Source organism: Penicillium concentricum (assembly GCF_028827145.1).
Source record: "Penicillium concentricum strain IBT 3081 chromosome Unknown utg000001l_segment0_segment0, whole genome shotgun sequence".
In the NCBI taxonomy this organism is placed as follows: Eukaryota; Fungi; Ascomycota; class Eurotiomycetes; order Eurotiales; family Aspergillaceae; genus Penicillium; species Penicillium concentricum.
In genome coordinates, this window is record NW_026622754.1 from 1,620,493 (window position 1) to 1,646,288 (window position 25,796).

The 25,796-nt window shown below is 48.7% G+C and overlaps 9 protein-coding genes across 9 annotated transcripts; 4 read left to right on the forward strand and 5 right to left on the reverse strand.

The window, feature by feature from the left end:
• Positions 1-783: 783 nt before the first annotated feature.
• N7517_000618 (uncharacterized protein) lies at positions 784-1,900 on the reverse strand (the record flags this gene model as incomplete). Its single annotated transcript, XM_056718348.1, has 2 exons — positions 784-1,831; positions 1,893-1,900. The coding sequence occupies 2 exons, from the start codon at positions 1,898-1,900 to the stop codon at positions 784-786; spliced, it is 1,056 nt and encodes a 351-aa protein (XP_056582483.1).
• A 354-nt stretch (positions 1,901-2,254) lies between these two features.
• Positions 2,255-4,875, forward strand: N7517_000619 (AAA family ATPase SEC18; the record flags this gene model as incomplete). The annotated part of the gene is made up of 3 exons (XM_056718349.1): positions 2,255-2,595; positions 2,644-2,959; positions 3,007-4,875. The coding sequence occupies 3 exons, from the start codon at positions 2,255-2,257 to the stop codon at positions 4,873-4,875; spliced, it is 2,526 nt and encodes an 841-aa protein (XP_056582484.1).
• An 822-nt stretch (positions 4,876-5,697) lies between these two features.
• N7517_000620 (KxDL motif-containing protein) lies at positions 5,698-6,563 on the reverse strand (the record flags this gene model as incomplete). The annotated part of the gene is made up of 3 exons (XM_056718350.1): positions 5,698-5,779; positions 5,964-6,116; positions 6,256-6,563. 3 exons carry the CDS (start codon positions 6,561-6,563, stop codon positions 5,698-5,700), a joined length of 543 nt encoding a protein of 180 aa, XP_056582485.1.
• A 3,216-nt stretch (positions 6,564-9,779) lies between these two features.
• pkhB (putative sensor histidine kinase/response regulator) lies at positions 9,780-15,475 on the reverse strand (the record flags this gene model as incomplete). Its single annotated transcript, XM_056718351.1, has 3 exons — positions 9,780-10,073; positions 10,130-10,243; positions 10,295-15,475. The coding sequence occupies 3 exons, from the start codon at positions 15,473-15,475 to the stop codon at positions 9,780-9,782; spliced, it is 5,589 nt and encodes a 1,862-aa protein (XP_056582486.1).
• Positions 15,476-16,953: 1,478 nt separating this feature from the next.
• N7517_000622 (J domain-containing protein) lies at positions 16,954-17,847 on the reverse strand (the record flags this gene model as incomplete). The annotated part of the gene is made up of 1 exon (XM_056718352.1): positions 16,954-17,847. The coding sequence occupies one exon, from the start codon at positions 17,845-17,847 to the stop codon at positions 16,954-16,956; it is 894 nt and encodes a 297-aa protein (XP_056582487.1).
• A 210-nt stretch (positions 17,848-18,057) lies between these two features.
• N7517_000623 (putative FHA domain protein SNIP1) lies at positions 18,058-19,038 on the forward strand (the record flags this gene model as incomplete). The annotated part of the gene is made up of 1 exon (XM_056718353.1): positions 18,058-19,038. One exon carries the CDS (start codon positions 18,058-18,060, stop codon positions 19,036-19,038), a length of 981 nt encoding a protein of 326 aa, XP_056582488.1.
• A 190-nt stretch (positions 19,039-19,228) lies between these two features.
• On the reverse strand, positions 19,229-19,761 carry N7517_000624 (uncharacterized protein; the record flags this gene model as incomplete). The annotated part of the gene is made up of 2 exons (XM_056718354.1): positions 19,229-19,476; positions 19,560-19,761. 2 exons carry the CDS (start codon positions 19,759-19,761, stop codon positions 19,229-19,231), a joined length of 450 nt encoding a protein of 149 aa, XP_056582489.1.
• A 1,828-nt stretch (positions 19,762-21,589) lies between these two features.
• On the forward strand, positions 21,590-23,425 carry N7517_000625 (MDR family MFS transporter; the record flags this gene model as incomplete). The annotated part of the gene is made up of 3 exons (XM_056718355.1): positions 21,590-21,830; positions 21,906-21,986; positions 22,053-23,425. 3 exons carry the CDS (start codon positions 21,590-21,592, stop codon positions 23,423-23,425), a joined length of 1,695 nt encoding a protein of 564 aa, XP_056582490.1.
• A 663-nt stretch (positions 23,426-24,088) lies between these two features.
• Positions 24,089-25,729, forward strand: N7517_000626 (transcriptional regulator family TF; the record flags this gene model as incomplete). The annotated part of the gene is made up of 3 exons (XM_056718356.1): positions 24,089-24,852; positions 24,911-25,128; positions 25,188-25,729. Coding segments are annotated over 3 exons (1,524 nt in total), but the record flags the coding sequence as incomplete, so codon positions are not given.
• Positions 25,730-25,796: the final 67 nt, after the last annotated feature.

Genomic DNA, 25,796 nt, shown 5'->3' on the forward strand with positions numbered 1-25,796 from the left:
GCTTTCTTAGCAAGACATGCTAAACTCCCTGAATGCCGACATGATTGAGAGTTTTGTTACTCGCTACACGGCCAGTGATCAACCAGACAAGGAGTCCGATCATGGAGAGTCTCGATAAGCTAGAAAGCGAAAGTGGCATGATGAACTTCCTTGTAAGAGGATCGACACTTGATGAATGGGCAGGCCTCGACGGTGATAAGGCCGATAGAAACCACGCCGTGCACGGCGGCTATGTCCAACTGGGAAGAGCGAACAAACCCACAGCACGCAGGCATGTGGAAGTCCGTTTTTTTCCGCCACTATCAAATCCGATACAGCTTCTGCCATAACACACTTAACGACTTTAAGGGTGTCTCAGAAGATGTTATTGCTTTCATCAACGAGAGGGTAAATATCTATATCCCAATACGTATATGGGGAAGAGTCCCAAAGAGCCAGTGGCAGGAGCTCCTAGCCTGTTACGATGAATCTATTCTCACATTCAAAGCAAACGGCACAGAGCTGAGGTCATCAGGTTGTCAGGTTGTCAGGTGGGTTTTGCTTACTAGTAGCTCCCGGTAGGCTATTACTAGGAGCGATTAGTGGTTACTAGTAGGATGTCTATTACTACGCACTATGATTACATTATCTACTTCTATTATCCTGCTTATATATAGATCATATTAATATATGTATAGGGGTTTGACCCAGTGAATATAAAAATGATTTGCATTTAGAAATACGCAATGTAATGGGTATTGTTGTCGTAATTTGAGTCATGATTTCGTAGAACAAATGGAACATTTAGGATTGATTCTTTGCGTCAGGGTGTTTTTCTCGCCTGGTAGCCTCAGAACGTTCATCGTGACGATGACGGTGACTGCGATGAGAGGAGTGGTGACGAGAGCGATGATGAGCGCGATCTCGACTCCGATCTCGATGGCGACGATGATGCCTGTCAGAACTTCTTCGGTCCTTCTCACGTTCTCTGTCCGGCGCATCCAGTTTAAACCCATCGAGGCTGTCCGCTGATGGGGATCGCCTTCGCCGATTGCTTGGTTGCCGTGCCTCCTCAGCTTTCAAATTTTCAATCTCTCGTCGCTTTTCATCATTCCACCGCTTTCGTTCCTGTTCTGTTGTTTTCAACTGGCGCACCCCCCGCTTGATGGCTGCAAGTGGGTCATTCGCACTCATACGAGCCTGTGTCCTCTCTTTGCGCCTTGGGTCCTCGTTACCCCACGCGTCTTTCTCGGGCATCGACCCTGGGGCTGTCGCATTTTGCTCTGCAGAGGAATACCACGGTTTCCGACCAATGGTCTCCTTGAAGCCTGCCGCGTTCGAGAACCTCATTGTGTATTGATCTTCATAGCTGCGTTTCTTCCGTGCCACTTCAGCCTCCGCTTCGGGATTTTTCTCTGTTTTAGCACTTGCGACTGGGAACAGGTTGATATGGCCGGCCTTGTCTATGATCGGTGCTTGTGCTGTATCAGCCTTGCGAGAGGCTAGCATCAACTCTTCCCGCTTAGCAACTGCCTGTGCCGCATCCTCCCGAGCGTATCGTATATCTCGATCCGTATCATCTTCCCCGGCAACCCGCCTTCTCTTACGAAATCCTCCGGCGTCGCTAGCGGACTTTCTGTCTGACTGAGCCCCGGGTTCAGACAGGGAGGACGCCGGTGGAGGGGTAGGCGGACGTTCGCCTCGAAGAATTTTAATCCTGCGTTCGGCATCGACCTCTTGCATGACACGTTCATCTTCTTCCTCGCGGGCTTTTGCTTGCGCCTCGTCGCGCCTGACACGGGCGACATTATCGACGTTGTAGACGTTCCATGACTTCTTGCCAAGGAGATGGCTATGAAAGAATTAGCTGGTTTCACAGTTATTATAAATTTGAAAGAAAAAACTCCACTTACAGAGGCATCTTGGAAACTGGTTGACCCTTGCGTGGAAGTTGAGGCTCGATAGGAAAGAGCTGGTCTTATCGATAATGACGTCCCCACCGCCCGACGTTGTTCCCGGGGGTGGCCAAATGCCCCGTCGACAGCTTTACGGCTCCAACTCTCTTCTGTTCCCTCATATTTGTTGCTTTGGACATTACCATATCCAGTAAACCCTTGAATATAATCCTTTGAGAATTGACATCAGATCACCTGCGCTGCAGAGCCGACTGACTTGCACAGTTGCCTGTTCCTTTCCCGACACAGTGTCGCTAAGACAATAGCTTCAACGGTTCTCAACTCAACCTCCGTGATTAGCGACGACCAAAGGGTTCATCATGTTCAATCGCAGCAATCTCCCTGCGAATCCGTTCAGTTCCAGCGGACAACCGTCCCCGCAGGGTTACTCGAACCCCAACCAAGCACCCCCACGGTATGATACCGATCGTTCCCCCTCGTCCAGTGCAGGCTATGCAGCTCCTATTCACGATGACGATGTGCCGATGACTGATGTATATGATGATTTAAGGGGTTACGGAGGCCCACCTCCACCAGGAGGCAGACCGCCGCCGCAGCAACAGATGCCTTCTAGGATGCAGTCCGGACAAAGAGGTGGAGGCCAGACTTGGACTCTTCATCCAAGCAAGAGTCCCAACGAAAACTACACATTTGGAAACCTGTGAGTTTTTCTGACTGCCTTTTGTTTTCGGTGGCTAATACACAGCAGTGTCGCTGTTTCGCCGCAGGACATCCCACCCTCACGAGATGGCACCGACGTCCTCCTCCTTATCAATGACCTCTTTGTCTTCTCTGCTCGCCCTCTCGATGGCTTCCCTGCTGGCTATATGAGCATGTCGGACCCCCAGCGAACATGGGCCAACATTGGATTGAGAGATGCGATCAAGGTCCAGCTGTACGATCCGTTTAGCCAAGGCGGGCAGGCCTACCTAGGCTCTGCGGATATCGAAGTCAGCTTTGCGTCTACCAAGAAGCGTGTTGAAACTCCTTATGACCAAGATGAACTGGCACAGGCAGTGATCAGGGTAAGTCAACTTCGTCCCAGTCATGAATATATGCTAACAGGCCCCAGAACTTTGAAAACCAGCTATTCTCGCCTGGCCAGAGGATTTTGATGGATAATAAGAGCATCCCACTCTTACTACAGGTCAAGACCGTCCAGCGGGTTGACTTGACATCAGAGAAGCCCGATCTCAGTTCTGGAGAAGTCGAGACCGATCCTGCGGCCAGGGGTATCCTCACACGGCACACTCAACTCAACTTTTTCAAGGATACCCAGACTGGTATCAACGTGAAGCCATCTAACCGTCGCCCGGCGGCCAACTCTATCATCCAACCTGGCTTCAAGTTCCAGGACATGGGTATCGGTGGTTTAGACGCGGAGTTCAGTACGATCTTCCGTCGTGCTTTCGCCTCTCGCATTTTCCCCCCTGGTCTGGTTGAGAAACTTGGTATTCAGCACGTCAAGGGTCTCTTGCTTTATGGGCCTCCGGGAACGGGTAAAACCCTCATTGCTCGGCAAATCGGAAAAATGCTCAATGCTAGAGAGCCCAAGATTATCAACGGTCCAGAAGTTCTGAACAAGTACGTAGGCCAGTCGGAAGAAAATATCCGAAAGATGTTTGCGGATGCCGAGAAGGAATATAAAGAAAAGGGGGATGAGAGTGGTCTCCATATCATCATCTTCGATGAGCTGGACGCAGTGTGCAAGCAGCGTGGTAGCTCAGGCGGTGGTACCGGTGTCGGTGATAGCGTGGTCAACCAGCTCCTCTCGAAACTCGATGGTGTCGACCAACTGAACAACATCTTGTTGATCGGTATGACCAACCGAATGGATATGATTGATGAGGCTTTGCTGCGTCCCGGTCGTTTGGAAGTTCACATGGAAATCTCGCTCCCTGACGAGCATGGTCGAAGCCAGATTCTCAACATTCACACGGAGAAGATGCGAAACAATAATGTCATGGATACGGATGTTGACTTGGCCGAGCTTGCTCATTTGACCAAGAACTTTTCTGGTGCTGAGATCGCAGGTTTAGTCAAATCTGCCTCGTCCTTTGCTTTCTCCCGCCATGTCAAAGTCGGTACTATGGCTAGTATCAATGACGACGTGGTAGACATGAAGGTCAACCGGGCTGATTTCCTTCAATCTCTTGATGAAGTCAAGCCTGCCTTTGGTGTGTCCGAGGAAGAGCTGGCCAGCCGTATTCCGTACGGTATCATCCACTACTCCCCAACCATCAGCGAAATCCTGCGGGAAGGCGAGTTATTCGTCAAGCAGGTTGGAGTGGCTGAGTCAACCCCACTTTTCTCTGTGCTACTCCACGGTCCTCCTAGCAGCGGCAAAACCGCCCTGGCAGCACGTATTGCTATTGACTCCGGCTTCCCCTTCATTAAGTTGATCAGCCCTGAAGACATGGTTGGCTTTAGCGAGCCTGCAAAGGTCGCACACATTAGCCGAATCTTTGACAGCGCCTACAAGAGTGCCACAAGTATCGTTGTCATCGATAACATTGAGCGAATCATCGACTGGGTGCCAATTGGTCCTCGCTTCAGCAACAGTGTGCTGCAAGCTCTTATGGTCTTCCTGCGGAAGCAGCCAACTCATGGACGTCGTCTGTTGGTTCTGGCAACGACAACCGAGCGTGCCTTGATGAAGCAGCTGGACATTTACAACTCCTTCAACTCGGACATCATGGTTCCCAACGTTAGTTCATTCGGTGAACTCCGGTTTGTCATGGAGAATTCGGGTGTCTTTGATGCGCAGGAGATCGCGCGAGCCCTCGAATCAGTCGGTGGACTTGCGGATGACGGGCGCTTGAGCGTCGGCATCAAGAAGGTCCTCTTGGGTATTGAAACGGCCAAACAGGATACTGACAAGGTGGGCCGCTTTGTTCGTGTCATCAACCGCGCTATTGAGGAGGAACAGAGTTTCCAGTAAACATTGCTTATATCGGGCTTTCCTTTTGTTGAATATAGCTGGGATTATAACTAGATTAGCTCTGAAGTAAATATTTCCTTGCAGTCCTAATTTCGCTTCACTTGGTATCTCCTAAGTCCATCTCCTAGCAAACATCCGGTCCAAAATCTGAATAGCATAGTTTGTGAGAACTATCGAACGCTATATGGCTGCAATGACTGGCACAGTGTCATTCCAGCACTGATGATTTGATAATTCAGTTCAAATTGACCCTATGGTTATCCAAAGGCCGGGTCTTGCTAGTGTGTTATGTTGATTACTGACAAACACTCAAAAGCAAAACACTTAAGGCCTTGTATATAAATCAAGAGACCGAAGTCCAACCCACTTTTTAATTCCAGCCTTTACTTAGCTCGTATTGAATTTTAAGTACCAGCCATTCTGGTGTGTTATGCATGTGTCAGGCCGATATACAGCCTTCAACATCAAACTCGTAGTTACACAATAACCTACTATACAACGACCAGCGATGCTCTACAGCCCTAGAGGGACTCAGGCACACTTCAAAGCCTGATATTACAGGCCTACAGGCAGCAATTTCTCATACAGAAAAACAGGTAAACCCAATACCATTTAGAGAAACTCTACTACACCTCAAGAGGCACAGATTACCTATCCAAGATATACACAAAGACCCAATCAAAAGCGCGCCAAACCCAACTCAGAACCAAAAAAAGCCATGACCCAACCTCCATCCCAAGATCCCAATTTTATCCATACCAGGGGGTATAACCCCATCATATCAGTCATCAATAAGCCCACCGCAGCCCAATCCAAGCCCAATCAATAGCCATCATAGGCATACTTCTTCGAAGAACGACGGTACTCATCAGGATGAGCCTTCTCAGCCTTAGCCTTCAGGGCACTAATTCCAGCCACGTGTGTCAGCCTTCTAGAAGCACTCATCGGCGCTAATGCCGCAGGCACCGTTGATCGACGTGCACGTGCCAAGCTCGTCCGGCGGAGCGGAAGCCCCTGTCGCGGAGCGGAGCGGAACTTGCACGTCCATCGTACCACAGTGCGCCGTTTAGGGGGTGAATTTTGCTTACCTGACGCGCTTTTGCGTCCATTCCAGGTCGCGCTTTGTCTCTCGTGCGGTTTTTAGTCCCTCGGTGAAATTCGCACGTGCGCCTTTGAGTCGGCGTTGCGCGAGTGCTTGTAGCTCGAGGAGTTCTTGCTGCTTTGCGTTCAGTTGTCCGGATCTAAGTTTGCAGATGCTGTTAGCTTGTGTTTTCGATACGATATTTTTGATAGGTCTTTGCGAATCACATTCTGATGGTGGTGATTGTTGCATGGTGGAATTGCATTTGCTGATGATGTTATGCTTGCAGGGAAACTCACGTCTGCGCTTGTCGTGCTAGACCCTTGTCTAATGGGGTTGGATCAAATGCATCCTGCATGCGGTCGCTCAAGACATCCACGACATCGACGCCGGAGTACGATGCAAAGCTGGAGTCGTACTCGCCGGCAGAGCTGAAGGTGAGTCCGCCAGAGGAACGACTGCCGGCGGTGGTGCTTGCATCAGAGAAGTCTGGTGGGGAGCCAGAGACTCTGGAAATGAGGTAGAGAGATGCTGATGCCGGTGCCTTGGATGGTGCATGGTGGTATGGGTAGGCAGCAGGCTGATAATAGTGACGCTGGGTGGCCATGACGATTGAGTGCAACAACAAGTGTTATAGTGAAGCAAAGAGGAAATATGAAGTTCAAGTGGACTTGAGCGAGGTAAGATGAAGCAAGATAGGAAGGATGTGGAAGGATGTGCAAACGGGCCTAACTAGGAGTGATGGGAAAGGAAGAAGGAAGAACAGTCTCCCCCCGGGCCAGACGAGGGATTTTATAACCTTCCGCGGGGAGTCTTCTTTCCGGTGGATGCTCCCATTCTGATGGAGGCGAATGTGATGGCAAGGATTGTGAAGGCCTCGAAGGAGCCATTGGACCAGTCGGGACCCATTGACTCGCACCCCTCCCTCTGTACCCCCAATCCCCGAGCTCCGCTGCACGTCTGTCTCCGTATCTGCCCGCCGATTTGCCTCTTGGACCGCCTTGACCCCGCTCAGAGTGGGAAAAAAAAGACTCAATGTGTCTGGCCGAGGACGCCAACCTTCCTCCACTAGGGTTTCCGCCGTTCCGTGGCGGCTTGGTGCGAAATTGGTCTCGATCTACACCCCTCTTCCTGGTCTAAACTTTCTGGGCCAAAGCGCAGACTGGAGGTATTCAGGGATTGACTAGGAAGGACGTGGAGGGTGGGTTTGAAGGGGGTTAGGATGGGTGGAGTTGGTGGGAAGGTGAGATATAAATATGGCCTTGGCCGTCCTTCCTACTCCCACGTTTTCTTGCTTTTTTTTTTTTCTTCGTCTCTCAGAAATTATCCTTTTTTTTCCCGCCTCGTTCCCATTGATCTGATTTTTCCTTCAGAAATTCGGGGGCTGGGAAGAGGACGATCAAGGTTGATTCGTTCGACAAAAGCCCCAAGATAAGACGGACTACACCAGAACCGGTATGACATATTTCCCCCTTTTACCGTCCAAGTCTAACATGATGATTAGTTGATCAGCTTTCTATACATAAACAACTGTTATAGTTGTAAAGTGGTCAAATAAGCCCTTCCGCGGAAACCCAAAAAGATCCCGGGATGTCTCGCGGCCTTACATCATCTTTAGGATCGGAGCCCAAGAGCCCAAAATCGAGGATCGCTGCATTCAATTCAGGTCACACGGAGAATGTTGGACATCACTGCATGAACCAAAGGACCGTGAGAATTGGCATTCTAAATTGTTCCCGAATCAGTGGCCCCATGCTTCTTTTGCAAGGTTCTAACAAGAATGATCCTGGCAAGATATGAGAAGGCAAATTGTGCGACCAATGGACAAGAAGGTCCTGGTCAAGTTACAAGAGAAAAACACAAAGTGAACATTGATCCTTGTTCCTCTTTGCCCACCTGGATGCGGCTGTTATTGCACACGAGAAAGAACCCCCCTCTTGCACGAATCCACCAATAGCCATCATAGCCTCTGACAGCAAGACAGAGAGCATTGCTGCATCAACAAGCGCTCTAGACGCCGATCAACGTGGGAAGGGAATATGCCGCTCTCCACTCTATGCAGAGGGCCGATGACTTGCTTGACAATAGCTATGGGGGCATATATGAAAATGGGGAACCTCATCCTGCAAGCCCCCGTCGGAAATACTATATTTCTTGAAATGCTGTGCCGCCCACGACTATTTATCATTGGTCCCAGATACATGCTGACATGAAGACCACGCCGGCCCAACTAGGGAAGGAAATGGGATTTCAGGGCACATCCTTCGAGGTCCGGGTGTTCTAAACTGGATCTGGATCTGCCTTGCTGACTTGATGTCACTTTGTTCTCTTTTTTTTGGGGTCCGCCCGTTGGTGCCTCATTGTGCCTAAAAGCCGGCCTACATCGCCTTGCAGCCTGACTCACGATATGCCCCGTTAACCAATGCTACCGAACCCTGTGACACCCTCCCCAATCTGTCATCAAGGTCCTGGTTTGATGAATATTGCAGGGATGTCATTCGTCTCGCTTTATGTGCTATGTGTTGACATTGGCTGAGCACGATATCTTATTTGGCCAGGCTAATAACTATCGGGCACGGTAACTAACACGCAGTTTACACTTCTTGGAATGAGCCATATACCTTTTTCTTTAATTCACTCATAGTCTTTCTACTAATTCGATCCTGATCCGCCCCTCCTTTAAATCGGACTTCAGAGTCAAAAGTCATTTGCTTTGAACCTTACAGAATACTCATATGTCAGAGTTTCTTTGCATATATCACACAGAGCACGCTGTTTCCGAATATTGAAATGAATGCCTCTTTTATTGGCTCTGGCGTTTAATGCGGTGACTAGGGTTACCTCAAGTATTCCAAGTTCTGAACCTTTTGCCTCGAATACCTCAAACTTCAAATTCCAGTCACATTCACAAGTGGGGGTTTGCGGGGATTTTCTACTTCCTACACCGCCACATGCGCCATGGCCAACTCACTGTTCCCTTTTTGGGATGTACATCCTAATATAGTACTAGGAGTTGATCTTAACACTTTCCAGCCTCTTTTAGTAACATTTAATGCTTTATATTAGGTTACATTAGCTCATATGCAATAGATATCATATATATATATATATATATATATTTGACCTTGAAAATGCCCAGAATAACCGAGTTGAGCCGAAGTATCAGGCTTATTCCATCCAAAGTCAAAGGATATCAAACCCCATTGAGAAAACAGAAAAGCAGGGTAAAAAAGAGTTGAATTATTAACAAATACAAGATCCAGAAGTTAGAGAGGTGCTATGCGCTTATAATCTGGTATCACAGGAATGTAAAAGATAAGAACAAAAAAACAAAAAGGATTCTGCTTGCTTGGTATAAATCCCAAAAAAGCAAGGATTAGAGCACTGGCGCCACGATACACAGGCTCAAAGGGCGGAAAGAATCTATGCTCGTGAAAGGAGTAAAGCAAATCGAGGTAAGAACAGGTGCCCTCCTGAGCCTGTGCAAATGCTAGGGGGAAATGGTGTCAATAGCTCGAGAGCAAATGCAAATGCAAATGTCACAATGGGACTTCCAAAGTGTAAACGAGCACGCTTCATGCGTGTCTAGCGGATTTCCAATGGCTCCCCTGTGCAATCCCCCAAATCCGAAAACGCGTAATCAAAATGAAGTATCAAAAACTTACTCCGTGGTCCATCGTAAGAATGTCAAATGCAAGAACCGGAGAGGGGATACGGCTGGCTATATATGTATAAAAAAAAGCAATATTAAGACAAGGACATGCTATTAAAGCAGCAAGGACGTGTTGGAGGTGAAGATGACCAGGGAAAGACCCGGAAGTTCCTAGCGACGAGCAGCGATGGCTTGTTGGTGTTCTGGGCTAAGACGGTCGCGCAGAAGCATGAGTGGGCGACCGGGTTGGAGAAGGCCCATCATCATCTTCCCCAATTCATTGTGTTTGATCGGCTTGGTGACGTAGTCATTGAAACCTGCGCGGGCGGCGTTTTCAATCTGATCTGTCATTGCGTTGGCCGAAAGTGCCATGATGGGAATCTGTGGGTAATGGTTCATTTGTTCCCAGTCACGGATATCTCGACAGGTATCGTAACCGTTCTTGATAGGCATCTGGATATCGCACTGCGGATTGACACGGTTAGTTTTGCTGGGGATGAAGGGTACAAAGGAAGACTCACGATAATGAGAGAATAGTATCCCGGTTCTTTAGAAAGCACCATGTTAGTGCACTCCAATCCATTGGATGCAGTCTCCGACATCAGCTTGATCTTGTCTAAATACTTTAGCATGACCTGTATGTGAGTTAGCAATCAATTCAACGTAGTTCTCATAACTCAACTTACATCTCGATTGGTTTCGTCATCCTCGACGAGCAGGACTCGGTAACCCTTGTTGCCCAAAACTTCCTTGACCATCTTAGAGACAGTCTTGAAGTTGTTATTGATCTCGCGGGCCATGTCTTGGTTGCGATCCTTGCTCAGCTCACGCTTGCTATTGGGATCGAAGATACTTGAGAAAGCAGAAGGTTTGACAGGTTTTGGCACAATGAAAACCTGCTTTCCTGAAGCTGCCAGCTCTTTGACCTTTGAGCTAATTTGACGCTTTTGGTAAAGGTCTGAAATTATGACGATGACTGGAGCAGGATCCAAGCCCGAGTCTGACATGCTTTGAATGACCTCCAAGATATCATCAGTTGGAAGGTTCAAGACAAGATGTGTGCAAGGATCATTGGAAGGCGAGTGGATCATGTCTTTCCATTCATCAACATCAAGCAGTGCTGTGACCTTGAACGAAATCTCGTGAGGGACGACCTGCTCGATATGCTGCTTAATAGCTTGCCGGGAGTTTTTGAGCGGACACAGGATGACAATGGAGAAAGGACCATGAACGGGCACAGATACCGGCCCTATTTGTGTATCTGGAGATCCAGATCCTTCAGACGTAGGCGACGTCACGCGGGCCGGTGCGTCTGGCTTTGTAACGGCAGGTTCAATTCTTGTACTCGAGACGGCATCTGGCAGGCTCACGATAGAGCTCTTTTCCTCCAATGGAGGCGGCAAGGGCGCGGGGCCAATATCTGGGGTCGGGAGAGCAGATGATGTAATTGAGAACGAGGAAGACAGGGTGGTGTCAGTGCTTCTCCCGGATGAGTCGGAGTTTTTGGTAGCTAGAGGGGGTGCTTGTTGATAAGAGGTCGTTCTGGACTTGACCGGCCTTCTTGAAGCACTTGAATTCTGGCGCATCAATTTGGGCTGCTCGGAGGGGGAAGGTGGCGGAGGAGCATCGACCTTGACGTAAAAAGAAAACGTTGCTCCCTGGCCCTCTTTGCTGCTAGGAGTGAGCTTGCCGCCATGCATTTCGACGAGTTGCTTCGACAGGAAAAGCCCTAGGCCGCTACCTGCATGCTGCTGTGTTCCACTTTCTCCAAGCTGACTGAATCGTTGCATCAGTCGTTCCGCGTCCTGAGAGCTGAACCCCTTTCCGGTGTCCACGACCTCAAAGTTCATGAATGCTTGGGTGTCATTGGGACCCGCAGATGGATCCCGATACATGCCACAAGATATGTGAATTTCACCTTGCGCAGTAAATTTGACTGCATTACCGAGAAGGTTAATTAGAACTTGACGAATTCGGAACCGATCTCCAATCACCATCGATGGCAAGTCTTCGGCTATGAGATAGTTGATCTCAAGACCCTTATCGATTGCTCGTGAGGCGATGGTATCGATTACATCCTCGATCATTGATCGGATATGGAACCAGGATTTGACCATTGACATCTTGCCAGCTTCGACACGGGAAACATCAAGGATATTGTCAACCAATTCGCGAAGATTGGTGGAGCTGTTTTGGATGGTGTCGAGCATTCGTCTCTGGTCACTATCAAGCTGTGTATCCAGGATGAACGGAATGGTACCAAGGATGCCATTAAGTGGGGTTCGGATCTCGTGTGACATGTTGCTGAAAAACTTCGTCTTGGACTCCATTTGGTGATTCAACTGTTGCATGGCCTTATTAAGTTCTCTTTCGAGGTTTTTGCGGTCGTTGATATCGGTACATGTTCCGTACCAGGAGGCTTCCTCGCTCCCGAAGCTGCTGGTTTGGACACGTACTAGGCGAACCAAATGCCACCGGAAATCACCACCTCGAGAACGAAGGCGGATCTCGGTGGAATAGAACACTCGGCCATTCTCATCTTTTTGTAATGAAGCAATGCCGCGCCTCACAAGTTCATCAAGAGCTGATCCTACCATGAACTCGCAAGGTCCGCCATGATCTTTGTCCGCGTTCGGAGATGTTTCGTTGAGAGATAGCTCACCGCACTTTTCGAGATCGTCAGGATGAACATGTTTAGCGAAGCCGAGATCGTGGGCCTCCTCCAGGGCTTGGCCGGTGTACAGATTCCACTGCTCATTGACGAATATCAATCCGCGTTTCTCCGTTGCCTCAAACACAATCTGTGGAATAGAATTGGAGAATGCACGATACTTTGCATCAATAGCAAACTTCTCCCTCTCTTGAATTGCCTCAAGCTCAGCAATATGCTGCTCATGGATGTCAAGGAAAGATCCAATCCAGTACAGTACCTCTCCTGTTGACGACAACAGCGGATTAGCCCGGAAAATGAACCAGCGGTATGCCGATTCATCGTTGAATCTTCGGACCCGCACTCGTTCAGTGAACTGTGCACCTGTGCGCAAGGCATTGGCCCATTTTACATGAACATGTTCACTCTCGCTGCTATGGATATTCTGCCAAGGATCTCGAAATTTTTGGTCCTGGTGCTGACTTCTTCTGTAGGCGTCGAACTTGGAATTTGTCCAGATCACTTCACCACTCTGGGGTTTTGCTAGGAAGAGATGCAACGGGATTGAATTCAGCATCAGCTGGGCTATCGTGTCAGAGAACGGACGCGGGAGCTCCCGTTGTAGTTGGGCGTACAACGAGTTCGTCGAGGCTTGTCGTGATGATTGCTGAGTTGGTGAAAAGGCGTTGGAGGGTCTAATTTCTTGCAGTGGTGATGCGACATAGAAAGATTGATCTTGTAGGTTGTGCTCCTCGCCGATGCTTGGTTTCCAGGTCATTTTGTCGGGAGAAATTGGCGACGAAGAGTCATTGTTGGTGCCCTTCGACTTGGAGGAGAGCCGTGGTCTGTGATGGGATGCACCGTCTCGGGCGCTTTTATTTTGCGGAACATTGAAGTAGCTGTCGGCACCTTCGCCAGATCGTGAAGTTATTCCTGGAGATTGCGTTGCGGACCCAAATCCAACGTGGCCAATATCAAACCCAGGGGTCCCCAAAGCAGATACAGCAGGACTGAACCTTATAGACGAACGATCACTAGGGCTAGTCATGCTCGTGTGCGCAGACATTGGGTTGTTATTGTCGCCAGCAGAGTAGCTAACGTGACCGCTTAGTCCCGCAACAAGCTCTAGCTCACTGCTTGCATCTGAGAAAGTGCCCCCGAGACCTAAAAGATGGCCAAAGCGAGGCGTTTCCACTTTGGATGAGAGTTGACTTTCAAGCTGGCTATATCGCTGAGCCAAGCAGAAAGAAGTTGTCAAATGCGGCATCAGAAGAGAGAGTGATTGTCTGAGGTTGGGAGGATATGGAACGATTGTGCACAACATCGACACAACGGCAACAGGGAATCTTAATGTCGATGAGGAATCCCTGCTAGAGTGGCCACCATGTATAAGAGGAATGTGGATGACAGTCTTTGACTGATCGATCCCAATGGCCTCTAGTGGGAGATTATTAGAGTAGTCGTGTGGAGGCGGATTCTTAGAGAAAGCCCCTTCATCGACCGAATGGTTCGTGAAGAACGGGTTCTGATCTGCATGTGTACGGGGAGCGGGCGATGGAGCAGGGGACTGAGACCACGGAGATTGCGGAACCTGCTCGTATTCATCATACTGCTTCAAGCCACCAACACCAAGGCCTTGCTGCATCGGTGCACTCCCGATTCCCCTGTCACCAGGACCTTCGACATCAGGAGTAATTTGAACCATCTCATTCGGGCTTTCGGCGGACTCAGCCCACCGCTGTGGGTATTGCGCGCTCTCTGCATAATCACGTGTTAAGATGGTGGGACGGGAACGCCCAAATAACTTGACCACGCCTGTACGCTTGATGAGGGGGTCTGGCTCTACCTCCAATGGTCTAGGTGTGGGGAACACAGCCTGCCGCATACTGCCGAGAAGATTGTTGAGTGTATCGTCTTTGGGTTCGGGGTTCTCTCCCATGAAATGATATGTAGATGGTGGGTTCTGGGAAGCAATATGTACGTGCTTTTTCTCCGATTTGACATTTATCTTCGAAACTTGGGGTTGGTTGGCATCGTGGAGGGCGTGACCTTTGTTTTTATCAAACCCAGCGAATGAGTGCCGGGATAATAAAGATGGGCGGGAAGATCCAGGCATTTTAGCCTGGAACACCGTCTCGGTTTTCTGCGTGACGCTTTTGCGTAAGTGAGATGTTTCCGTTGATGGCTCCTTCTCCAAATGACGCGCTTGCAGTTCATGCAACGATGTATCCACGTGCTGGTTAAAAATTGCCTTTTGGCCCCAAGGTACGTTTTCCAAATCAGTCACATCGCCAGGGACAGCGAGTGACACGCGTTCAGCCCCGTAATGTGTCTGCATTATATCAATGAGGTTGGACCACCACGCTTCGAGTCCCGAATCCGCATTGAGCTGAAGTGTCAGATCATAAAGATCGGGACTGACAAAATTTGGATCTTCCTGAATCTGGTCATGATGAGCGGGCAGAAATGTCGGATGCGCTTCCACGGCTGTTGGTTCTGTAGGTAGACTTTGGGGTCCTGGTGTCGAATACTGAGATTTCTCAGATGGAAGCTTTAGTCTAAATGGTCCCCCGCGCGCTGTTGATTCAATCCCCATTTTGACTGGTTTGTGCTGGACGTGTGGACTCTGCATATGTGGGAAGGGATAGGACGGCGTGCGTTCTGCTTTGCGATCGGACGGTGTGTCTGACTGGACACCTTTGATTGTCCCCGTTGAACCTGCTGAATCTGCGGAAGGATGTACAATGGCGATTGGAGGTTCCGTTGAGGTATTGGACGTATTTGACAGACGTCTCTTTCTTGGAGGATCATTTGAGAGGGCGGAAGGTGGACTCTGGGATGAGACTGGTTGGGTTTGCTGCATCTGTTGGTATACAAGGAGGTCTTCCATCTGCTTTCGGAGTTCCTTGAGGGTATGCGAACTGCGTCCTTGGTCCTCCTGTCGCTCGGTTTCCGATCGTGGATCCTCGGTGATGGGTGTTAGACCGATAATTTGATCTGTAGAGTCACCACGCGATAGACGAGATGGTTGGAGGGAGGACTTCTCAAGAGCATCTACCCTTCCCGCAAGTTCATCTACCAATTTCTGGGATTGGTGACCATGTGGGGGGCGGGGACCAGGTGATCGGAGAGGCTGCATATGAGATTGGGGCCTAGCAGGTGGAAATGTGTCTGTTGGTGAAGGGAATGGAGGGCTTGTCCTATGAACGTTCCCCATTCTCACTCCTCCGCGAGTGGAGGAAAGAATAAAATGATATGAGATGATATGGTTGTAGATGAAATGAAATGAGGCGTTTATGGCTTGACGAAAGTCGCGAATGGGAGGACAAATCTTGGCGGGGGGGTGTTAAAGAAGCCAAAGAAATGAAGTTAGATGAAAGTAGAGCGGATACAGAATAGCCGATGAAGACGAATCAGGCTGGCGGTGTATTTCCTAAGGGGGGTGTTCAAGAGAGAAACAACTTCACGTACCCGCTAGGCCCATTGCTTGGATCGGTTTGGGGAGTGGATGGGGAGTGGATGGAAAGAAAAAAGTGGACTGGGGGGCGTGATGCACCGGGGGGTGATATGACGTAGGAAAAATGGCTTTTTTCTTATATACGGTTATTTTCTTTAAATTTTCTTAAGGGTTTTTAATCTAAGTATAAGACAAGAATATTCACTTCATTTCATTTTACTCTTTCTCTTTATATATCTCTATATATCTCTATCTAGGTATATAATCTGATATCGACCCTATTCCCCTTTTTATAAAAAAAAAGATATCCTGTGACGTAGCCCTATATGTTTGTACCTGGACCTGTACTCGGTACGGTGAACAATGACGAGGGTACTTTCGTCCAAATTCAAATATCTCCTCTACTAACTTGTAATCTATGAAATATTTGGAAATCTTCTGAAATGTATGAAATATTCAGGTATCCGGCATATATGTATGAACATCCCATACATATGCACAACTTTGTAAAATGTCCAGATCCAGCGGTCTAGACCAAAAAAAACAAATGTAAACCCCTTGATTCAGCCTCAGATTTACGGGGAATGGAGTATTTGTACATTGTGACACCTTCAGGCCCCAACCCCCCTGGGAACGAGGGGATCGACCCGCCGACGTCAACGGGGGATTCGGTGGCGCCAAATCGGCTCGATTTGGGAATGTGATTTGTGCATCGGCTGTCAAAGCCCCCCTTTCCGCAAGAAAATTACAAACCGAATATCCTGGGGTACTATACGGTGTACCTTATTTTATATGAGTATTGAGTACGGAGTAGCTTGAAGCTTTTCTATATATATTATAGACACATCATCAGTTGAGATTCTCCTGTCATTCGGCATATACACATTCCATTCCTACTGGACTCCCTTATATGCAGAGTCTGGGCTCACTAGCTACATATGCAGTCATCCCTTATTCTCCTTGGCGCTATACCCAGTTTCGTCTAGTTATAGATCCTAACTGAATAAGATCGCTTAGCAGCACTTCATCTGCTCCGTTGGTAAGATTTCAAATCAAGTATCACTAGCCCCAAAACCCATTCGAAGTGGAGATTCATTGAAATATATGTACTTTCCCAGAGAAAGATGTTGCAAGTCTCCAAAACTACAACCCAAATGTTTATGAAAAGACGCACATAAAAAGTCAAAATGCCGTGAAATCATATGTTCATCAAACAGGATTAAGAGTGAAGGTTCGGACTAGTCCACCGACTTTGCAGGCTCTCGGCTATTTTTGCCCTCGGAGGACCCGTCCAGACCGCGACGAGGATTCAACTCGCTTTGATAAACCGGTTGCTCGTTATCCTTCAAACCCGACCCGGTGGGGTCTCTCCGAATGAGGAAACCCTGTACCCGCGCATCATTGGAGGTCATCTGTTTGATGGTCTCATCTCTGCGGCTCTGTAGGACACGCGCCGACTCCTCGGTGACCCCACGCAGTCGATCATTGTAGCCATTATTCATCTGCCCGATCCAGGATGCTTGAAGGGCGCCCGCAAACAGCACTAAGAGGATAATGAGCCGAGAGAAGGTGCGCTGATCGACAACATGCTGCTGCGGCCCTTGATGGCGGTTATGCCAATCCTCCCAATCTTCCCATGTGGCATTCGAGTAGATATTCGGTCCGTGTGAGTCGCGTGCGTCGCGTGCTATGGTTGTATCCAGTATCGTGTGGCTCCAGCCAGTGCCATTCCGATCATACGCTGCTCGTTTGATCGGATCGGAAAGGAGCTCATGTGCATCAACCACAATTCGGTACCGCTGCAATCGAGTTTCGGCAGTCAATTGACGGAAAAGAGGATGGTCTGTGAGAGGTCGGTCGGGGTGGTAGATCTTAACGAGCTCATAGTAATGTCTTTTCGAGTACGTCGCGCCGCGGGGTAGATTCAAGACTTCATACGGGGTGAAAGATGGAGTGATTGGCCATGAGTAGTTCTGATGTGGGAACTCTGCAGCGGTAGCATAGCCCCTGCTTTTATATGGTGCCAGCAGTCCATAACTTGAGGGTTTGGTGTTGAAATGAGACAGTGGCGAGACCGCGGTCGAACTCAACAGTCGCGGGCTTTTGATAATAAGATTAATTTTCTTAAACATTGTCACATGTTGTCACTCAAGAGAGCACGGTCAAATCCTCCGTTGCGCTCTTGTTTTAAAGTTACCGTGAGGGTGGTGTGGTGAGGCTCTCATCCTTCGGAGAGGCTTCCGGGCGGGTCACGTGTATGTAGTTGGAGCTGTAATCCAAACATCTCCAATACTTCAATATCTACGCTTGCTTTTCCCCACACTCCAATTACAACAGCAACAATGGCTGGGTCCGACGACGACCGTCGCGAACGCCGGCAGCGCTCTGTCCACTCATCCTCAGATCAGACTCGTGAACGCCGGCGACGAGATGCACCCAAAGATGACGACTACTCGGGCTCAAGACGACGCGATGAAGACCGCCGAAGCTCTCACCGGGACAGCTCTCGACGGAGGTCATCTCGGAGTCCAGCTGAAAGGACCAGCGGCCGAAGTGATCGCGATCGACCCCGCCGCGAGCGCAGAGAGCGATCGACAAGCTCAGCTGGTGAAGATCGCCGCAGACACAGACACCGCAGCCACCGACACCGTGATACCCGCGAAGATGAAGGACGATCGTCTCGGAGACACCGTGGTACGCGATCTCGCTCTCGCTCTCACTCACCGCAAAAACCACGCAGCCCTCCACCACAGGCATTGGAACGACGCGGCCCCCTACCCTCGCAGAACGACGCATTCACCGATGTGGCACACCCAGGAGAGGCACCTGCCCCGGAAAAACAAAAGCCGAACTTCAACGCCACGGGGAGACTCGCAGCGGAAACCAATACAGTTCAAGTCCAGGGCGGTGCGGAAATAGTTTTGAAATACCATGAGCCTCCGGAGGCGCGCAAGCCACCCTCCAAGGAACCCTGGCGCATGTATGTGTTCAAAGGGCCAGACTTATTGGAAACCGTTGAATTGGCTGAACGCAGTTGCTGGCTGGTCGGTCGCGAGCGTATGGTGGTAGACTTCCCACTCGACCATCCCAGCTGTTCGAAGCAGCATGCCGTGTTACAATTTCGATTTGTTGAGAAGCGCAATGAATACGGTGATCGTATCGGTAAGGTCAAGCCTTATCTAATTGATCTTGAGAGTGCAAATGGATCGAGCATTAACGGGGAGACCATCCCCGGTGGTCGCTACGTGGAAGTCATGGACAAGGACGTGATTCGCTTCGGCTTGAGCTCGCGCGAATACGTTTTGATGCTGCCTCCTAGCTGAAGAGCTTTCTTCAGCTTCAAAGCATTCAAGCCCTACGGACTAAAATAAATTTGATGAACGAGTATGACAATAATATTACAATTAGGATCACAAGTGATGCAAGCTTAACCCAGTGTTTGCAGACAGACAAGATCGAAGCCTTTCAATGCGGCGCTTGATCTCCTTGACCTTCCCCTTCCTGGCCCATCGCCTAGTACTTCGTCTTCTCATTGGCTTGGTTCAGTGCTTCTTCTGCCTTGCTCTTGGCTTCTGCTGCCTTGCCCTTGCCCTTGCCTGCACACTCAGCGGCCTCACCCTTAGCTTCTCCCAGTACTTCCTCTGCCTTGCCCTTGCCCTTGCCTGCATATTCGGCGGCCTCGCCCTTCACCTCTCCCGACTTTGCCTTTGCTTGCTTAGCCCCGGAGCCAACGGCATCCTTAATCTTTTCGGCGGCTTTCTCTATTGGCAAGTTCGGATTAGCACCATGCTCTACACATTGAATCGAAGTCATGTAGATCCATGAGACCACAGTGAACACATACCTCCCGTATTGATGCCCTTGACTGCTGCATCGGCAACTGTCCGATCGGCCTTCTTCAATGTCTCCTTTGTCACATCGATAGGTCCCTTGTGGCATGGGGCTGTGGCTGAGATGGAGCGAATTGCCTGGAAGCTAGGTGTGGTCTGTGTGGCCACCCGGGTTCTCAGGAGAGGAGCGAATCGTGCTGCGGACATGGAGAACATGATTGATTGTGGTAGAAGAGTGTGGTAGAAAATTCCGATAGATGGTGGTAATTGAATATTTTAATGATTTTCCCCGGATTAATGCAGAATAGCTTGTTTAAATAGCTCTAAAATACCGATCATACTTGGTTTCTACTTTTGACGTCATGAGTATGTAGCCCACTTTCTTACGTCGATTGACAGTCAGTCCAAGATTTCCCCAATCAAGTTATTCTGGAGTCACGGGATTTATACTCTAAATCCGGTTTTGGATATGAGTTCTGACCCTGTTGGAGTATAAGTAGACCCAAAATTACATAGCATAGAGAGGGATATTTAGAATATCAAGAGCAATTGGCTGTACTAATATTAAAATACAGAAAACAAAAAAAAACATAACAAAAAAAGAATGTTGGCGATCTTAAATATAGAGAGCTATCTCATTCATCATCACCTTCCAAGGTTTGGGAAGACACATTATACCCAAGAGATGGATATCTGGGTAACAGCTAACTTCTAACATAACACGAGCAAATTATAACACCTAGGCTCAAAAGATACTCCGAAATATATGGCTGAAGTTAAATTATTCATTTCTGCATCCCGAACCAGGGTGTCCTTGTTATATTCCGGCACGCCGAGTCTAAGTCTATGCGATAATATACGACCACATCAATCGAAAGATTGCCTCGTTGCATCTCGAATACCAGGACTAGAGATCAACTATAGGTGTAAGATGAAGCCTCAATCCATGTCTTGCATTTCTATCGTAGGATCGGCCCGCTTTTGCCGTTAAACTCTGGATGCACAGGTCTCGGTGCCGGGGTAAATATTTAGCACCATGCTTCCATGTGCCAGGAGCTCAATTGGAATATTGTGCGATCAAATTGATGCACTCTAGGGATTTCTCAAGATCCAGGACAAACCCAAATGGGCCACGGGTTGGAGTTTCATGATATTGAGAAATGTCTCAAGCCTCATGTATATATCATACTTGAATCTCAACAGAGTAGGTACTATACTTCACTCAGTTAGGATCTCGGGATGAGAGCATTGCATTAGCGATTAGCTTCGTCACGAAATGTAGAGTAAGCCCAAATTGGAAAGCGTCGGAGGTCTCATCGTAACATTGAAGGGATCTATAACAAATCGTATTTTGAATTACAAGTTCAGAAGAGTTGCTTTGTCCTACCCGACCAAACTCGCAAACATACACAGTGCGACCTTGGGATCTAACCCTTAGGAAAAGCTGTTCCCAATGCCATTGATTACAGGAAGATATCATTTTGATATACAATGGCAAGGCATACATATCAATTTTCCGTAACTAGCGTCGAGGTCTAGGAGCTTGGCGACCCAGTAAATAAAGCTTGATATGGATAAAGCTCCCGAAGTTATATTGGCGAACGCTTAGTGCTCCTTCGAGAACCCGTGGACATCTTGGGCTTAGCGCATGTCTACCAGTGATGAAACCGATCTATATGAATCAACTCGCAATTTGTAATTAGATAGCTCGCAGATAGCTCGCAGATAAGCCTTAGGCATGGCTTAGGCGAGTATATAGAGGTGATATACACTGATAGAGATGGGAGACTGGATATCTATGCCGTGGACACTTCGGATCTTTTATACAATGTCCGTATATATCTGCGATATAACAGATACAACGTTGGAAAGTTCCAAGGTTCCAATTGGGGGAAAACCACTCTCCCTTTCTGTTCCCATCAGCGATGATAAAGTTTTCTTTCTCCCTCTCTCTTTCTTTAACGCTGTTTGTTATTCTTTTTTTCCCACTCACCTCTCATCTGATACATCTCTACTGGGTTGCCTTCCGGTGTACAACCTAAAAATGGAGTCCACAGTCAACTCCAGCCATGTTAATCTCTCTGAGCAGGAGGGAGAGAAGAAATTGACTGGCGATGTTTCCACTAAGCAAGAAAAGGGCCTCGTCCAACCTGCAGCGACTGAGCTCAAACCCGAGAATCTAACACTCGAACCCACCACAAATGAGGGAGCCGAGCATCCAACGGGCCCCAAATTGGCTTTGATTACACTGGCGTTGTGCTTGGGTGTGCTCCTAGTGGCTCTTGGCACGTTTCAATTCTTTTCTTATCTTCTAAAGTTGATCTTGGGGCCGAACTGATAGATACTCTCTTGCCATATAGATAACAGCATCATCGCCACGGCGATTCCAAAAATCACGAGCCAATTCCACAGCCTTGATGATGTTGGCTGGTATGGAAGCGGTATGTCCAAGGCAACTTAGAGGATGGATGTGAACTGACATTGATCTCTTTTCTTTTCTTTTCAAGCCTACCTTCTCACCACAGCCTCGCTTCAGCTGCTTTTCGGAAAGTTTTACACTTTCTTCAATGTCAAATGGACCTATCTCGTCGCCATCGGCGTGTTCGAGTTGGGCAGTCTGATCTGCGGCGTGGCCAACAGCAGTCTGACGCTGATAATTGGCCGTGCTGTTGCTGGCATTGGGTCCGCGGGCATTTTCTCAGGCTCGCTCATCATGATCGCTCACTCGGTGGCCCTGGAGAAGCGCCCATTATACAATGGCCTCATCGGTGGGATGTTCGGAATTTCATCCGTGGCTGGGCCTCTGCTCGGTGGGGTCTTCACGGACAAGGTGACCTGGCGGTGGTGCTTTTACATTAATCTTCCTATCGGGGCTGTCACTGTCTTGGTGATTGCACTCTTTTTCTCTGCTCCGATCCACCATACCAAAGAAACAACATGGATGGAGCGCATTAAGAAGTTTGACCCCATGGGTACAACTCTTTTTCTCCCTGCCATTATTTGCTTGTTGCTAGCTCTGCAATGGGGTGGCACCATCTATACCTGGAATAGCTGGCGCATCATTGTGCTGTTTTGCCTTTTTGCTGTCCTTGTTTTGCTCTTTGTATTTGTCCAGTACGTACAGCAAGACAATGCTACAGTACCACCACGCATTTTCTTCCGCCGCGCTATTTGCTTCGCTGCCCTTTACAGTTTTTGCATCGGCGCTGCCTTCCTGTCCTCGGTCTACTTCTTACCCATCTGGTTCCAAGCTGTGAAAAACGCCAGTCCCGTCAGCTCGGGTATCATGAATCTACCCATGCTGATATCTGTTGTGCTTACTTCCATCGTATCGGGAATTATCATCACCCTCGTCGGTTACTACACCCCCTTTATGATTTTCGGTACAGTCCTTCTCGCCATCGGCTCCGGTCTTATGAGCATGTTCAACGTCGACACATCCAAAGCTGCTTGGATCGGCTACCAGATAATTGCCGGCGTCGGCGTCGGTGCTGGTATGCAGCAATCCATGATCGCTGTCCAGGTTGTCCTTGATCTTGCTGATATACCCACTGGCACAGCTATCATCGTCTTCGCCCAGACGCTTGGTGGTGCTCTCTTTGTTTCTATCGGAAACAACGCTTTCAGAAACAAACTCGTTGAGTATCTCGCCAGGGACATGCCCAACTTGGATCCGGCTGTGATTCTCAATACGGGCGCCACTGGCTTCCACAGTGTTGTCGACAATGCTGACCTGCCCGAAGTCCTCCTTGCTTACAATGATGCACTTACCCAGACCTTCCTTGTCGGTGCATCTGTGGCTTCTATCAGCATTGTCGGTGCCGTGGGTGTGGAGTGGAAGAGTGTCAAGGGAAAGAATCTTGGCCCAGGAGCCGCATGATTTTCTATGGACAACTTCTCCATTCTAGCTTGTTCATTCTGCGTTAAGGTGCTGACCTCTTCAAAAAGGAAAACCACTGTTTAATGGCATGTATTAGACAAAATTGAATGAGTCATTCCACTATTCCATATGTAACTCATTGTATCAAATGCCAACTCTTATCGGCCTGATAACCCTAAACTGCCACTGGACCTCGGGACCTGGGCAACTAATCCCAAGACGTCTTAGCGTCCTGTTAACCCCAGATAAGCAGCGGAGAACATCGAGTTTCAGGTTAACTTCACAATATCTTATGACCCCATGGGACATTCCACTTCATGAAATGCCGACCAAAAGACGGATTTTGTCCTGCCAGCCGTGTCGGCGCTTGAAGACACGATGCGAGGTTCTTCCGGGTTCGAGGCAGTGTGCTCGTTGCATCTCTCTAAGGTAGGTGGCCTAATAGAACCCTATCATTCATTGAGGGACTGTTGGGGGTTAATCAAACACCAAATAGGCTTGAATGCTCCCTTCCATCCACTTCTGCTATCACTAGTCCGGAGTCAGGGTCTATTGGTAGACCAGAGAGGATTTCTGTCCAGCCTTCAGGGTGCAATTGTGCAACCAGGTATGTTTTATTTCTGTATAGACCGAGGCTCTAGTTACCAACTGATAAGTACCAGGCTTGACGCTATCGAATCTTCACTATCTGAGATGAAAGAATTACTGAAATCTCACCTTCTCAGCAATGGCCGGTCAATCAGAGATCCTACCAATGAGATGCGCGGAACGAGCAGTAATTTAAATCCGAGAAAAGATATCAATAGTCAAGCCACTATGCACGTGCCATCAGAGACAGATATATCGGCAACCACCGACATCCAACCAGCACCAATCACAGTGGTCCGCCACGTGGGAAGTCTAATCACCGAGCCCGTAACGACCGGGGAAAACGATTCGCTCCGGGGAAATATGACCGAGATGGGCTTGGATTCGGATAACTTCGCCAGCGTTTTCCAGCACGGTTTCGACCAGATATCATCATGGTACCCATTTCCACACGAAACCCTGACAGATCTCAAGCAGAAACATCCTCTGCTCTTTGCCATGTGTCTTCTAGCAGGTATTCGAGCAACGGCCGGTCTAAATCGCACCAACTTGCACGTAACCCTTCATTCATTGGTCAAGACCCACTTGGGCATGAAGACTCTAGATACACCCATTGATATCTCCACCATACACGCCATGCTTATCTTCAGTGCTTGGAGTTTTGGGCCTCTCGTGCCGGGTGGGAGGTATATTGATAGCTGGCTGATGAGTAGTACGACTATCACCCATTGCATGCTCAGTTTCCCTTTATCTGAGCTTTTGTCTCTCGTGGGCCTGTACGATGAGACAAGTCGGAATATGTGCAGGATGTGGATTCAAGCGTCGCTGGTGCATCTGAAGTACGTAATCTTCAAAATTACAGCGATAAACGGGAATCAAAGCTGACTAGTGTTCAAGATATGCGATTGGCACCGGTCGGCCATCAGTGGTTCCCTGCGAGCGTCTTCATCAATGGACGGAGATTGTTAAGTACCCCGGGTTTGAAACGTTTGACCAAATCATCGCAGCAGAGCTCAAGCTCTATATTCACCTGTACGAAGCCATCTATCACACCGTCAGTTCAGTGCCAGAGGCCTGGGAGATGGTCAACGGATGGGGACGCAAATATCTTGGAGGTGAGCATGTTAATTTAGCCATCCTAGGGGGTACCTTGTATGCTGACTTTCAAAAACAGAAGGAAACAACATACTGAGATGGGCGCATTCTTGCGCATCTCTCATTTTATCCCGATGGGAACTGGCAAAGCAAAATCAGGTCATGTCTCCTGACTCACTGATGCGCAACGAGCGTATCAATGAGCTAACTGAAACGGTCATCCGCCATGCTCAGCTGGTACTGAGAGAGATTCTTGTCCTTTGCACCTCCGATACTGCGTTTGTTAGACCAACATACGACTACCTGCTTACCGCATATGCGGGCGTCACGCTAGCAGAGTACTGCTCGAGTATATCGGACGTGCAAGCAACATATACGTTGATGGAAGATGTTCGGACGCAGGCTAGGATTCCGAGGAGCATTGAGGGGGTGTTTAGCTGGGCAACGAATGTTGTGCAGAAGAAGGCAAAAGACTTTTTGGATTCGAAGGTGGCTGTAGTTCCCGAGGACACATTCTATTCATATCCAGGGTCGGTCGCAGACTGGGCTCCGTTTCGGTTTATTGACTCGATGCCTGCTTCCGACTGGGACGGGATGAATGGCTCTATGCAACAATTTTGAAATCTATACAAATCGCATGTATTATTTGACGTTAAATTAAACTTGAATACATATCTCTCCGAAATCT